The sequence below is a fragment of the Patiria miniata genome, unplaced genomic scaffold, assembly GCF_015706575.1.
Source record: "Patiria miniata isolate m_02_andy unplaced genomic scaffold, ASM1570657v1 HiC_scaffold_24, whole genome shotgun sequence".
NCBI classification, from domain to species: Eukaryota; Metazoa; Echinodermata; class Asteroidea; order Valvatida; family Asterinidae; genus Patiria; species Patiria miniata.
Window position 1 is genome coordinate 2302922 of NW_024037063.1, and position 14627 is coordinate 2317548.

Consider the following 14627-nt stretch of genomic DNA (forward strand, 5'->3'; position numbering starts at 1 on the left):
TCCAAGTCTAATTCATTGTGGAAAAGGTTACAAAATCTGCTGTAATTAATTGTAATTAATTGTATTCAGTTTTCTGTAAAGCGAGCAAAAAATTTAACCACAATATTGGTGAAGGGATGAAGATTTTTTTAAACACAGCTGTTAAGTTTAGATAGCCAATAATATTTTTTTTACCTGGTTTAATTTGTGTGTATCTAATGTGCAGTCAAATGTTTTTAAAGATTGGATGTAGATGTATTTCATAAAAAGTCTAAAATCATGTATAAAACTAATAATTACGTATTCAATTTTAAGCTTTTTTGTAAGTACTTGTGAACAATTTAAACATATTTTAATTTGTCAGTGGGCGTCAAATGGCGAAGCTGTCTTCCCCGCATTGAATATTCAGACACCCCTAATTTTGAAGTTTTGGGGGAAAATATGAAAGTAAGTTAGAAATTAAAGTAATATGTTCGACTGATTTACTCCCAAGTTATCAATGTATAATTCCGTTTAACAAGCACCTCTGTCCTAAAATCAATTTAGATAGAACGTGCTTCAGGGACCTTTATTCAACTTCCCTGCAAGTTTCCAGCAATTTCATTCTTCAAGCATTTATTTATAAAAAAAAATGCAAGGGGTTGCTTTCGGTTTTACTAAAATTTAACATAAAACTAACTTTTCTGAAAACAAGTTAGAAATTGTGTTGGATGCAAGAAAGGCAAAGCCCTATGAGATATATTTTGATACTAATATAGTTTTTTTCATATATATTTTTGATATACCTTTTATATTTTATATACATTTGTCATATATACATGTATATCTGATTATATGCACTTTATACATTTGATATACGTCTTTCAGATATGTATGCAATTTATGGTCTACATGGAGTTTTAAAAGTCACTTTGGTGTCGGTCAGTCGCCGAAAAATAGACCAAAAATATTTTATAAAAATTGAGCAGATATGCTGTCGTCCGTAAATGCACTCTAAAAATTGTTTGTAGCAATTTGTAAAGTTGTTTATGAAAATTGTGTAAACGGCGGGGAAGATATGTGCAGTAATGTTAAAGTCACGTGGTATTTTGTGTGGTGCTTGGACGGTATCCAAAAGGAGGAAATGAAAATTGACGAAAATTATGGTGTTCCATATATGCCATCAGCGTCGCATTTTTCGCCAGAGCTTATTGTGCACTCGCACTTGTTTATATTGCGAACAATACAATGTATAACAATCACTGCTTAATATTAGAAAATTTTCTGTGAAAATGGTGATGATTCAGCTTTTAGGTAAACTAGTAAGTTGATGCTCTACTTTGTTCTGCAAAAAAATGAGATTTGTTTAATTTTCGATAGCCATGTACATGTACATGTACTTCATTTTGGCTGTGTTTAAGTTGGGATAGGTTTAGTCTCCTTCGTGTAGTTTTGTCAGCAAGTACTGGTGTATTCAAATACAGGTATTATGTATTCAGTTTTGCATAAATTGCGTAAATTTAACCATGGCATTGGTGAAGGAATGTTTATTTCGTAAGAAATAACTTTCAAGTTTTTAAAGCCAACTATATTGTTCAGCTGTTTTAATGTGTGTATACTGCGCAGTCAAATTTTGGTTTTTAAAGATCCGATGTACCTTATGGGATGTACTGTACGGCATAGAAGCAGATGACAGTTGGCAAAGTAGAAGCATTGTTGTTGAAAATTTCAAAATTGTTCAAAATGACACCTATCATTCGAAGTTTTGGGCAAACGTGAAATAAAGTGAGGAAGAGTAATATTTTGGACTGATTTCCCCTCAAATTTGCGATGCATTATCCCTATTACAGAGCACCTCTGTCCAAAATCCAGTAGGAATGTGATTTAGGGAACCTTATAGTAACTTCCCTGCAAGTTGGGGAAATTTCATTTTTCAACCAAAATTGAAAAAAAAAAAATTTCAAGGGGTTAGCCATATTTAGACTATTTTGGTTCCCCCCCCCCCCCATCAAAAATGTACTTGGTTCAATCCCTTGTTGATAAAAATGCAAGGCTAACCCCTTACGGTTATGAATTTGGACAACATTTTGTTTTTGCAAGGATGAAAATGTGTTTTTGCCTCTTTTTGATAAAAATGCAAGGCTAACCCCTTACTGTATTAAATTTTGGATAAAAATTTGTTTTCGCCACTTCCTGATAAAAATGCAAGGCTAACCCCTTACCGTTTTGAATTTTGGATACAATTTTGTTTTTGCCCCATTTTGATAAAAATTCAAGGCTAACCCCTTACCGTTTTAAATTTTGGATACAATTTTGTTTTTGCCCCTTTTTGATAAAAATTCAAGGCTAACCCCTTACCGTTTTCAATTTTGGATAAAAATTTGTTTTTGCCCATTTTTGATAAAAATGCAAGGCTAACCCCTTACCGTTTTGAACTTTTAATAAAGTTGGTTCGGTCCCTTGTTGATAAAAATACAAGGCTAACCCCCTTACCATTATTAATTTCGGATAAAAATGTGTTTTTGCCTCTTTCCCCTTTAATAGCACATCTGTCCAGTAATCGATTGGGAATGCGTTCTAGGGCCTTTAAGGCATCTTTCTAGCAACTTTCAAGAAATTTCATTTTTGGGCCAAAATTGGAATAAATGCAAGGGGTTAGCCTTACATTTTTAGTCAAAATCGACCAAAAATTGACTTTTCTCAAAACAAGGCAGAAATTCATCTGGATGCAAGAGGAACATTAATCAATACTCTTACACGCATAATTTTGAAGATTTGGACAAAAATCAGCAATTTTTGGAGAAAAAAAAGTTAATTTTTGAGCGAGTTTACCTTCATTTTTCGACGGAATTTCTCCTTTAATAGCACATCTGTCCAGTAATCGATTGGGAATGCGTTCTAGGGCCCTTAAGACATCTTTCTAGCAACTTTCAAGAAATTTCATTTTTGGGCCAAAATCGGAAAAAATGTAAGGGGTTAGCCTTACATATTTAGTCAAAATCGACCAAAAATTGACTTTTCTCAAAACAATGCAGAAATTCATCTGGATGCAAGAGGAACATCAATCGATACTCTTACCCGCATAATTTTGAAGATTTGGACAATAATCAGCAATTTTTGGAGAAAATAAATGAATTTTTGAGCAATTTTACCTTCATTTTTCGACGGAATTTCCCCTTTAATAGCACATCTGTCCAGTAATCGATTGGGAATGCGTTCTAGGGCCCTTAAGACATCTTCCTAGCAACTTTCAAGAAATTTCATTTTTGGGCCAAAATCGGAAAAAATGTAAGGGGTTAGCCTTACATTTTTAGTCAAAATCGACCAAAAATTGACTTTTCTCAAAACAATGCAGAAATTCATCTGGATGCAAGAGGAACATCAATCGATACTCTAACACGCATAATTTTGAAGATTTGGACAAAAATCAGCAATTTTTGGTGAAAATAAAGTGAATTTTTGAGCGATTTTACCTTCATTTTTCGACGGAATTTCCCCTTTAATAGCACATCTGTCCAGTAATCGATTGGGAATGCGTTCTAGGGCCCTTAAGACATCTTCCTAGCAACTTTCAAGAAATTTCATTTTTGGGCCAAAATCGGAAAAAATGTAAGGGGTTAGCCTTACATTTTTAGTCAAAATCGACCAAAAATTGACTTTTCTCAAAACAATGCAGAAATTCATCTGGATGCAAGAGGAACATCAATCGATACTCTAACACGCATAATTTTGAAGATTTGGACAAAAATCAGCAATTTTTGGTGAAAATAAAGTGAATTTTGAGCAATTTTACCTTCATTTTTCGACGGAATTTCCCCTTTAATAGCACATCTGTCCAGTAATCGATTGGGAATGCGTTCTAGGGCCCTTAAGACATCTTCCTAGCAACTTTCAAGAAATTTCATTTTTGGGCCAAAATCGGAAAAAATGTAAGGGGTTAGCCTTACATTTTTAGTCAAAATCGACCAAAAATTGACTTTTCTCAAAACAATGCAGAAATTCATCTGGATGCAAGAGGAACATCAATCGATACTCTAACACGCATAATTTTGAAGATTTGGACAAAAATCAGCAATATTTGGAGAAAAAAAGTTAATTTTTGAGCGATTTTACCTTCATCTTTCGACGGAATTTCCCCTTTAATAGCACATCTGTCCAGTAATCGATTGGGAATGCGTTCTAGGGCCCTTAAGACATCTTTCTAGCAACTTTCAAGAAATTTCATTTTTGGGCCAAAATTGGAAAAAAATGTAAGGGGTTAGCCTTACATTTTTAGTCAAAATCGACCAAAAATTGACTTTTCTCAAAACAATGCAGAAATTCATCTGGATGCAAGAGGAACATCAATCGATACTCTAACACGCATAATTTTGAAGATTTGGACAATAATCAGCAATTTTTGGAGAAAAAAAGTTAATTTTTGAGCAATTTTACCTTCATTTTTCGACGGAATTTCCCCTTTAATAGCATATCTGTCCAGTAATCGATTGGGAATGCGTTCTAGGGCCCTTAAGACATCTTCCTAGCAACTTTCAAGAAATTTCATTTTTGGGCCAAAATCGGAAAAAATGTAAGGGGTTAGCCTTACATTTTTAGTCAAAATCGACCAAATATTGACTTTTCTCAAAACAATGCAGAAATTCATCTGGATGCAAGAGGAACATCAATCGATACTCTAACACGCATAATTTTGAAGATTTGGACAAAAATCAGCAATTTTTGGTGAAAATAAAGTGAATTTTTGAGCAATTTTACCTTCATTTTTCGACGGAATTTCCCCTTTAATACCACATCTGTCCAGTAATCGATTGGGAATGCGTTCTAGGGCCCATAAGACATCTTCCTAGCAACTTTCAAGAAATTTCATTTTTGGGCCAAAATCGGAAAAAATGTAAGGGGTTAGCCTTACATTTTTAGTCAAAATCGACCAAAAATTGACTTTTCTCAAAACAATGCGGAAATTCATCTGGATGCAAGAGGAACATCAACCGATACTCTAACACGCATAATTTTGAAGATTTGGACAATAATCAGCAATTTTTGGAGAAAATAAATGAATTTTTGAGCTATTTTACCTTCATTTTTCGACGGAATTTCCCCTTTAATAGCACATCTGTCCAGTAATCGATTGGGAATGCGTTCTAGGGCCCTTAAGACATCTTTCTAGCAACTTTCAAGAAATTTCATTTTTGGGCCAAAATTGGAAAAAAATGTAAGGGGTTAGCCTTACATTTTTAGTCAAAATCGACCAAAAATTGACTTTTCTCAAAACAATGCAGAAATTCATCTGGATGCAAGAGGAACATCAATCGATACTCTAACACGCATAATTTTGAAGATTTGGACAAAAATCAGCAATTTTTGGAGAAAAAAAGTTAATTTTTGAGCAATTTTACCTTCATTTTTCGACGGAATTTCCCCTTTAATAGCATATCTGTCCAGTAATCGATTGGGAATGCGTTCTAGGGCCCTTAAGACATCTTCCTAGCAACTTTCAAGAAATTTCATTTTTGGGCCAAAATCGGAAAAAATGTAAGGGGTTAGCCTTACATTTTTAGTCAAAATCGACCAAAAATTGACTTTTCTCAAAACAATGCAGAAATTCATCTGGATGCAAGAGGAACATCAATCGATACTCTAACACGCATAATTTTGAAGATTTGGACAAAAATCAGCAATTTTTGGTGAAAATAAAGTGAATTTTTGAGCAATTTTACCTTCATTTTTCGACGGAATTTCCCCTTTAATAGCACATCTGTCCAGTAATCGATTGGGAATGCGTTCTAGGGCCCTTAAGACATCTTCCTAGCAACTTTCAAGAAATTTCATTTTTGGGCCAAAATCGGAAAAAATGTAAGGGGTTAGCCTTACATTTTTAGTCAAAATCGACCAAAAATTGACTTTTCTCAAAACAATGCAGAAATTCATCTGGATGCAAGAGGAACATCAATCGATACTCTAACACGCATAATTTTGAAGATTTGGACAAAAATCAGCAATATTTGGAGAAAAAAAGTTAATTTTTGAGCGATTTTACCTTCATTTTTCGACGGAATTTCCCCTTTAATAGCACATCTGTCCAGTAATCGATTGGGAATGCGTTCTAGGGCCCTTAAGACATCTTTCTAGCAACTTTCAAGAAATTTCATTTTTGGGCCAAAATTGGAAAAAAATGTAAGGGGTTAGCCTTACATTTTTAGTCAAAACCGACCAAAAATTGACTTTTCTCAAAACAATGCAGAAATTCATCTGGATGCAAGAGGAACATCAATCGATACTCTAACACGCATAATTTTGAAGATTTGGACAAAAATCAGCAATTTTTGGAGAAAAAAAGTTAATTTTTGAGCGATTTTACCTTCATTTTTCGACGGAATTTCCCCTTTAATAGCACATCTGTCCAGTAATCGATTGGGAATGCGTTCTAGGGCCCTTAAGACATCTTCCTAGCAACTTTCAAGAAATTTCATTTTTGGGCCAAAATTGGAAAAAATGTAAGGGGTTAGCCTTACATTTTTAGTCAAAATCGACCAAAAATTGACTTTTCTCAAAACAATGCAGAAATTCATCTGGATGCAAGAGGAACATCAATCGATGCTCTAACACGCATAATTTTGAAGATTTGGACAAAAATCAGCAATATTGGAGAAAAAAAGTTAATTTTTGAGCGATTTTACCTTCATTTTTCGACGGAATTTCCCCTTTAATAGCACATCTGTCCAGTAATCGATTGGGAATGCGTTCTAGGGCCCTTAAGACATCTTTCTAGCAACTTTCAAGAAATTTCATTTTTGGGCCAAAATTGGAAAAAAATGTAAGGGGTTAGCCTTACATTTTTAGTCAAAATCGACCAAAAATTGACTTTTCTCAAAACAAGGCAGAAATTCATCTGGATGCAAGAGGAACATTAATCCAAACTCTTACACGCATAATTTTGAAGATTTGGACAAAAATCAGCAATTTTTGGAGAAAATAAAGTGAATTTTTGAGCGATTGTACCTTCATTTTTCGACGGAATTTCTCCTTTAATAGCACATCTGTCCAGTAATCGATTGGGAATGCGTTCTAGGGCCCTTAAGACATCTTCCTAGCAACTTTCAAGAAATTTCATTTTTGGGCCAAAATCGGAAAAAATGTAAGGGGTTAGCCTTACATTTTTAGTCAAAATCGACCAAAAATTGACTTTTCTCAAAACAATGCAGAAATTCATCTGGATGCAAGAGGAACATCAATCGAAACTCTGACACGCATAATTTTGAAGATTTGGACAAAAATCAGCAATTTTTGGAGAAAATAAATGAATTTTTGAGCAATTTTACCTTCATTTTTCGATGGAATTTCCCCTTTAGTAGCACATCTGTCCAGTAATCGATTGGGAATGCGTTCTAGGGCCCTTAAGACATCTTCCTAGCAACTTTCAAGAAATTTCATTTTTGGGCCAAAATCGGAAAAAATGTAAGGGGTTAGCCTTACATTTTTAGTCAAAATCGACCAAAAATTGACTTTTCTCAAAACAATGCAGAAATTCATCTGGATGCAAGAGGAACATCAATCGATACTCTAACACGCATAATTTTGAAGATTTTGGCAAAAATCAGCAATTTTTTTTGGGGGGGGAAGTTAATTTTTGAGCGATTTTACCTTAATTTTTCGACAGAATTTCCCCTTTAATAGCACATCTGTCGAGTAATCGATTGGGAATGCGTTCTAGGGCCCTTAAGGCATCTTTCTAGCAACTTTCAAAAATTTTTAAAAGATTAAAATTTGTTTTTACCCTTTTTTCATAAAAATGCAAGGCTAACCCCTCACCGTTTAAAATTTTGGATAAAAATGTGTATTGGCCCCATTTTGATAAAAATGCAAGGCTAACCCCTTACCATTTTTAATTTTGGATAAAAATGTGTTTTGCCTCTTTTTGATGCAATTATCCTGATTATGTATCACTGGATACACGGACAGCTGACACGTTGAAGTTTCTGGCAAAAAAAATATTCAATTTAGTCAGGAAAGTTTGTATTTTTAACTGATATTCTTATATATTTTTTTTGCAAGAATATGTAGATGCAAATTATGACTTCAGTAAAGTACTACAACAGAGCATGGTTAGTTACTTAGAAATGAAACAATCATTCTTAGTTGACGACATTTTTTTACCACAGTATGCGTTTTTAATAACATCCTCGATCATCGTGTAATTTACATCAGATAATTACAGATATACAAGTTTTGACCACTGTACAGTACAATGATAACCAACGCACTGACCATAAGGATTATATACAGGTACAATTTAACACTTCATTTAACACCCCCACCCTTTTTTGTGTGTACTTTTCTGAATGTCTATAAATCCAGTACTACACAAAAATCAAAATAATTATGGCATCATGTTTGTAAACCATAAAATGCTTTAAAAAAAATTAAGATACGGTTACACACAGAAAAATTGCAGTTTAAAACACATTTATAATAATTCATCTGAGTCTTTGAAATTTATAGAATCTTTACTTCAAGGACCGTGGTGTGTAACCTTTGAAAGATATTTAGTTATTAAGGGTTTTTATTTTTACACAATTATGTTACAAATCAATCACTTGTTCTCCATCAAATGCTCTCTTGGAGTTACTACTAAAATTTGAAATCTGGATAAATAAACAATCACTTATTTTTCAGGAAACTGTCCATCCGCTGTGGGATTGTTGACGAATAATAAAAAGTGGACACATTTTTTGATAGAAAAGAAAAATTGTAGGTAACAAGAGCCTAATTTTTTCAGCTACAGAGCAACAGAATTTGAAGATTATTCTTAATCTGAAATATCAGGTTTTTTGCACTGCCATTCTGAAAGTATGAACCTTTGCACAAAGAAAGAATTTATCACTACTTTCCAGTCTAGAATTGTCTAAACAAAAGATACATCATAACTATCCTCCTTGCAATTTCTCTAAATAGAATTCTCTTCATAAACACACGTAACTTAATCACTATAGTTGACCTAAACTATTTCACGATTATTTTTCGGTAACATTCTTTTTTGTAAAAGCCAATATTTGGAAAGCTGCGGCACGTTGGAATAAATTTAGGTGACTTATACCTTTTTTTCCAGAGGTTAATTTGATTCCTAAACAATTTTTTGGATACCCATGGTTGTCATGGCAAATGATTTAAAAAAAAAAATGAAAACTTATGAAACCAAAGTATTGTACGATTCTAGCACGGCCGCCTTTGTTAACAATTTACAAATCATGTTTCTGTGGCTTTTGTATACTCTAAAAAATATAAATCAAAACAGTGTTTTATCGTACAGTTACACAACATTTGTTGAACCTAAATGAGCCCTACAACTTAATACTTGACAATTGCTTTCTTTTCTGAGCCTCAAATATTTTTTTTTTTGTGGACTGAACTAATTTCATCTAATATCAACAAAACAGTACGTGTGCAAAAACTAACATCATAAGCCAAATAATCTTCTTGGTTAAAACGATCACAATATCTAAAATTATCGACGACAAGAATTCAACATTGCACTGTGTGAACATCAATTTTACTGTAAAACTTTGCAGAATTAAACACAAGAGCAAACAAAACGTTACGTCGTTGACCATGGTATTCTGCAGCAGCGCATGATCATCAAAACAAAATCCTCCAATTCTTTCCAAGCCTCAAAATATCTCAAAATGTTTTCAGATGAAATTTCCCCAAGAATCTCTTGTAGTGTTAATTTTTAGTTTAAAAGTTATAAAGTTAAAGCTACAGTATTTAGTTTGTAGGTTTTTTTTAATCTTGTCGTTGTCCTTTCGTAGTACTTGACAGTTTTTAATTTTCGAAGACCTATCTACAATATAATTACAGGTCTAATGAACTGGAATTAGTGTTCAATTATAGCCAAGATTAATTTTTAAATGAATTTTTTTTCACATATTTTGAAATTTGTTAATTATTGCTTACAACTCATGGAATTTCTTGATTTTTAAAATATGTAAGAGATTTACCCAGTACTCAAACAAAGTCTTGATTTCAAATTCTGTGACTATTCTTGAAGCACAAAACTGTAAGATTTTCTGTACTAGCAATACGTTCACTGGGTTTTTTCCAGCTGTGACGTGCTCAACCAAAGTTAGAACTCAGGTAAAGTATAGATTTTAGAATCTGTCCCTGGTTTAAAAAAGAAAAAGAAAAAAAGGTTGCCCCAAACTCTCCAGGATATTTTTTTGGTGAGATACCGTGCTAAACACAGCAACATGCAACGCTTGTCAAAATGACACGACATGCCTGCTAAGTGAAGCAAGAACCATCAGGTCAAAAATCTCAAGCTAACATGCCAGAGTCTGTGGTCACCGAATGCAGCAGGATATGCGGCTGCGGCATTGTTCAATGGGACTAGCTCTCATTGTTTCAGAATCGGCCGTTTAGGCACTGGTGTTGATGGCTCGATGCAGCAAGGTCCCACAGACTTTTACACCTGTCGCAGCGTGTTGCTATCTGGCAGGGTCAGGGTTTAAGTTCGGGTTGTGCATCGTTTTTTAGCTATGTTCAGCTAATATGGTAGCCATAGTACCGCTGGTTACAACCAAGAGGTTTAAAAAAAAAGAGGTAAATTTTTTCACCTATTTCTGCTGATGGAGCTTTTAAGAGCTTCCCGTGGTTGAGGGCTCCGGCTGGGGGAGTATCTGGGCGACGATCGGCGATCCTTTCAAGATGGCCGGGTTGAGGAGGAACGGCACGGGGGAGCCTTGCTTGGCATCCTGACCCCCAGGGAGGGGGCCCAGAAAGGGCAGGGGCGGCTGCAGGATGATGTTGGGCTGACTGGTGACTGGGTTGGTGTCTTTGGCGCTGGGTGTGGTCGAGGGCGTGGTCGCGGGCGTGGTCACAGGTGCTGTTACCGCAGGAGGCGGGGCTTCCTTTACGGGCGTGGCATCCTGAGGTGGAGGTGTTGCACTTTTTCCTGTGACGACAAAAATATGTTTTCCTTGATTTACCGTAAATTAATAAACAGGCAAGTTTTTCTTTAAATAAAAAAATAGCTTACATCCATCATTGCGGGTTCATATAAAAGCGAAACACCCTGTTCAACTGCAAGGATATATTTGAAAGCTGCCCAAGATATTGAAAAAGACTGTTGTGGCATTTCAATATTATCTCACAGAATACATAAAAAAAATACCCCAAATTCTTTGATTTCCAAGTTTGAGTACAAGCAGCGACGTCATTTTCCCAATGACCTACCTTCAGGTTTTGCACTGACTGTTTTCTGTTCCTCTTCATTCGGGTTTCCGTCTCTCATCATTTCGTCTGGCGTCGGGGCCACGCTAGGGGCCGGCTCTTTGACCACAACTACGACATGAAGACATTAATGGAAAAGACATACAGACACTGAATGTATGTAAGAGAAGGGACACTGAAACAAAACACTCTAATGTAAAACACCTGTGGCACAAGTAATACTGCTTTATAAAAAAAACAGGTGCAACTTTGTAAATGAATTTTCTATAAACACAGCCAATTACTTACGTAGTTTCGTTTACGTTTCGACTAGTTTCACTAGTTGAAATTCTACCAGCCTGATGAATTTCTTTCATGAACAGGTGCAACAAATATCACCTCTGACCACCACACAAATCAAGTATGGGCAGAGTGTGTAGGTTTTTTGGCTAAATGCAGTTGCTTTGGGCGCATGTCTATAAAAGCAAACAAGAGTACCTAGCCAACCTACCTGGTTCGTGTGGTTTGAAGACCTCGTTCTTGAGCCCCGGCAAGAAGCAGTCGATCCTCTCCCAGGTGAAGACCCACAGCTGGCAGTTCTGGCCTCTCTCTGAGCCGGCCTCGTCTTGGAAGACCCCCGCCGTGTCCATGACTAGCAGCATGTTCTTCAAGGATTCGGGGATAGCTTCGTACTGCAGGGGAAAAAAAAACACCGAACAATTCAAAATTTGCAAAGTAATTCCTATACGAAATATGGGCCAATTTGGGTTTTTTAAGATGTCTCATTCAAAAAATGACTAACTTTTGAATTCCTGGAAAAAAAATAGTAAATAAATAAATAAAAATCTGTTTTCAGGCAGAAACTCAAATATGATACAGACGGTAAATATTTTACATAAACAACTATTATTAAACTGATGTTCAAGTCCAGCAAGTTAACTGAAATTTTAAAACATGGTTAGTAGGAATTGTAACTTAAATACATTGTTGCTTAGTAGTTGTAGAGGTAAGAAACAAACTGTATCACAGCATCAAATGATGGGAAAGTAAAGTAACTTACCAGTAGATCACTCTTATCAGCGTGCATGTACTTGTCCATGAAATCCAGAATGGTGAGCCACAGGGCGGTGAACGTAGACAGTGACAGAAGGGGCGTCAAATGCTGTAAGAATACCTGCAGGGGCAAAACAGAGGTACAGTTAGATTTGACTCAATCTCTGCAAATCATTAAAAATCCTAAAAGGTCACGGCAATCACATGTCCCAACTTTTTCCCTTTCAAAGTGTTGTAAGTTGCTGCGTCGCATTTTGGCAGGGCCATAGACATCATTATTAGGGCTGTCCTGAATATACAAAATATTCGAACATTCGATCATCACCCGAATATTCCAATAGCTTTTTGCCGCTTTGAATATTCGGAGAAAAAAAAATATGCGCGGCCACGTACACACAACTGTGATGTTACTTTATAATAAAGTTGCAGCAATTTATTGTCAGGTGCCAATTTTTTTGTCAATGGTAATTTTTTTGGGTGACCGCTGTTCATTGTTTCTATCCTTTTAACAAGTTAAAGCCTTTGACAGTTATAAAATACTCTCTGCAAAACACTGCATATTGATCCTCGCACACAAATTTTAACTTTAACATTAAGAAGTGCACTTTTCAGTAAACTCATCCAAAAAGGAACGTCAAATAGTTTTCATACACTAAGAGTAGAAAGTTACACGAAATGTTCCTAAGAAAAAAAATATATCTCCTGGACCCTTTAACCCATTAGCAACTGTACTACATTGTATTAAAATGTATTTATTACCTTACTGACTCTATAAAACCGAAGAACACTGGGGCAATTTGGGTCAGTACAGGGATAAAAAGGAAAGGTGGTTTTTGAGCGGTATGGGTACCAATGGGTTTAACCCACCTTGCAGAGCAGCGTAGCCGCCCTCATGCGGGTCTCCTCCAGCCCCACGGGGTCCTGGGGATGGATCTGGTCCAGCAGCTTGGCCAGCAGTGGGAACAGGACCTTGTTGAAGCAGGACTCCCACTCCACGGCCGACAGGGTCTGTAGGTCGTGGACTAGGAGGGCTCGCTGGAGGTAGGTCAGGGCTTGCATGCGGACCTGACGACGAACGTCACAGCACAGCCTGGCGATACCTGTACAGAAAAGGCACAAGTCATCATTGTGAATCAGGGGAGTCAGGTTGGCGTAGCGGTACTTTCCTCGCCTTCCACCGCTGTGACCCGGGTTCGAATCCCGCCTGGGCCAATATGTGGATTGGGTTTTCAGTCCCTGCCTGATTCCGTGGGTTTTCCCCAGAATATTCTTCTGGGCTTTTCCTCCCACTTCTAAAACTGTAACTTCTTCTCATTGTCTTCTCTCCACAGGTTTCTTCAGGCTTGCGAGCTACAGTGCCTAGGGCGCTTTTGAGGAATCCTTCGTTTCATTACCAGAAATGATTAATAATAATAATAATAGTGGGTATTGACATTCAATAGGAACGGTAGGTGCCATTGCATGACCACAGTGTACGGGCACACTGCTTGCACCCACTGGTTCTGTATGCAAGACTAATTTCCACCGGATTGCGCGCAAACCAGCAGGTTCTATGGATGGCTACCAAACATACAGCAGCAATGGTATACAAGTAAGCCTGTTCAAGAACTAGCATTACTAGGGTTTATTGTAAACCAAGTGTTGCCTTCCCTAATGTTTTTCAAAGTGTAGGACTTAAAATTACAGATGTGCCTATGGAAGCGTCTGCAGCCACTGCAGATAGCCGTAGTGTGCCTGCAAGTAATCAAGACCATTAGACGGTGCCTGAATGATTTTTACGGCTTTCAAAGGCCCATGTGTAATAGCTAGCCGTAGCCGCTAATTCTAATGCAGCCTGTTACCTTGCAGTAGTGGGCACCAGCATTTGATCCACAATGCACTGGCTCCGGCGTCGATCGTCGTCTGCGATCCGTCTTTCTTCTCCTCCTCGGCCCAGGAGCTGAAGATGGATGCTGCCCTCGTGTGGAGGGTGTGCATCAAGTCCAGCAACTGACGAGAAAAAAGAAGAATTTTAATTTTTTTAATTTAAACCTCTGTTGTGTCAAAAATTGGTGTCCAGAAATATGGCTAGGTTTATTGTCAACATGTCCCCCTGTGGACTGTTCCAGATTTGTCATTAGCCCCGCCCACTTTTGGTTCGTGTACATTTGTCATTGGTGCTTGTGACCAACTTTGACCGAGCTATCATGGTCACCTGACCAGATACTGTGATCTAATTGGTCAATGCAGAGTTTGATTGAGGGCTCCACTGTCAAAGACCTAGATAATAACACTAGACAAGAGATTCAGAATGGGCCTTAATCTTTTAAGTTTGCTGTTGAATAATTCAGTACTTTCCAATTTTCAACCAATCATAATCCACGTTCTACTTGACTCCACCAATCACCTAGCTCTATTGGCGGTGAGCAATA

General features: G+C 36.6%; 1 protein-coding gene across 1 annotated transcript in view; it reads right to left on the reverse strand.

Annotated features, from left to right (window-relative positions):
* Positions 1 to 8103: 8103 nt before the first annotated feature.
* Positions 8104 to 14627, reverse strand: part of LOC119731638 (Golgi-specific brefeldin A-resistance guanine nucleotide exchange factor 1-like) — a 34758-nt gene continuing 28234 nt past the window's right edge. The window contains exons 30-35 of the mRNA XM_038204837.1: positions 14058 to 14205; positions 13084 to 13316; positions 12224 to 12337; positions 11675 to 11855; positions 11188 to 11295; positions 8104 to 10906 (exon numbers count right to left, since the gene is read on the reverse strand). Coding sequence (XP_038060765.1) covers positions 10590 to 10906; positions 11188 to 11295; positions 11675 to 11855; positions 12224 to 12337; positions 13084 to 13316; positions 14058 to 14205 — 1101 coding nt within the window. The 3' untranslated portion in view covers positions 8104 to 10589. The remainder of the gene's footprint in view (positions 10907 to 11187; positions 11296 to 11674; positions 11856 to 12223; positions 12338 to 13083; positions 13317 to 14057; positions 14206 to 14627) is intronic.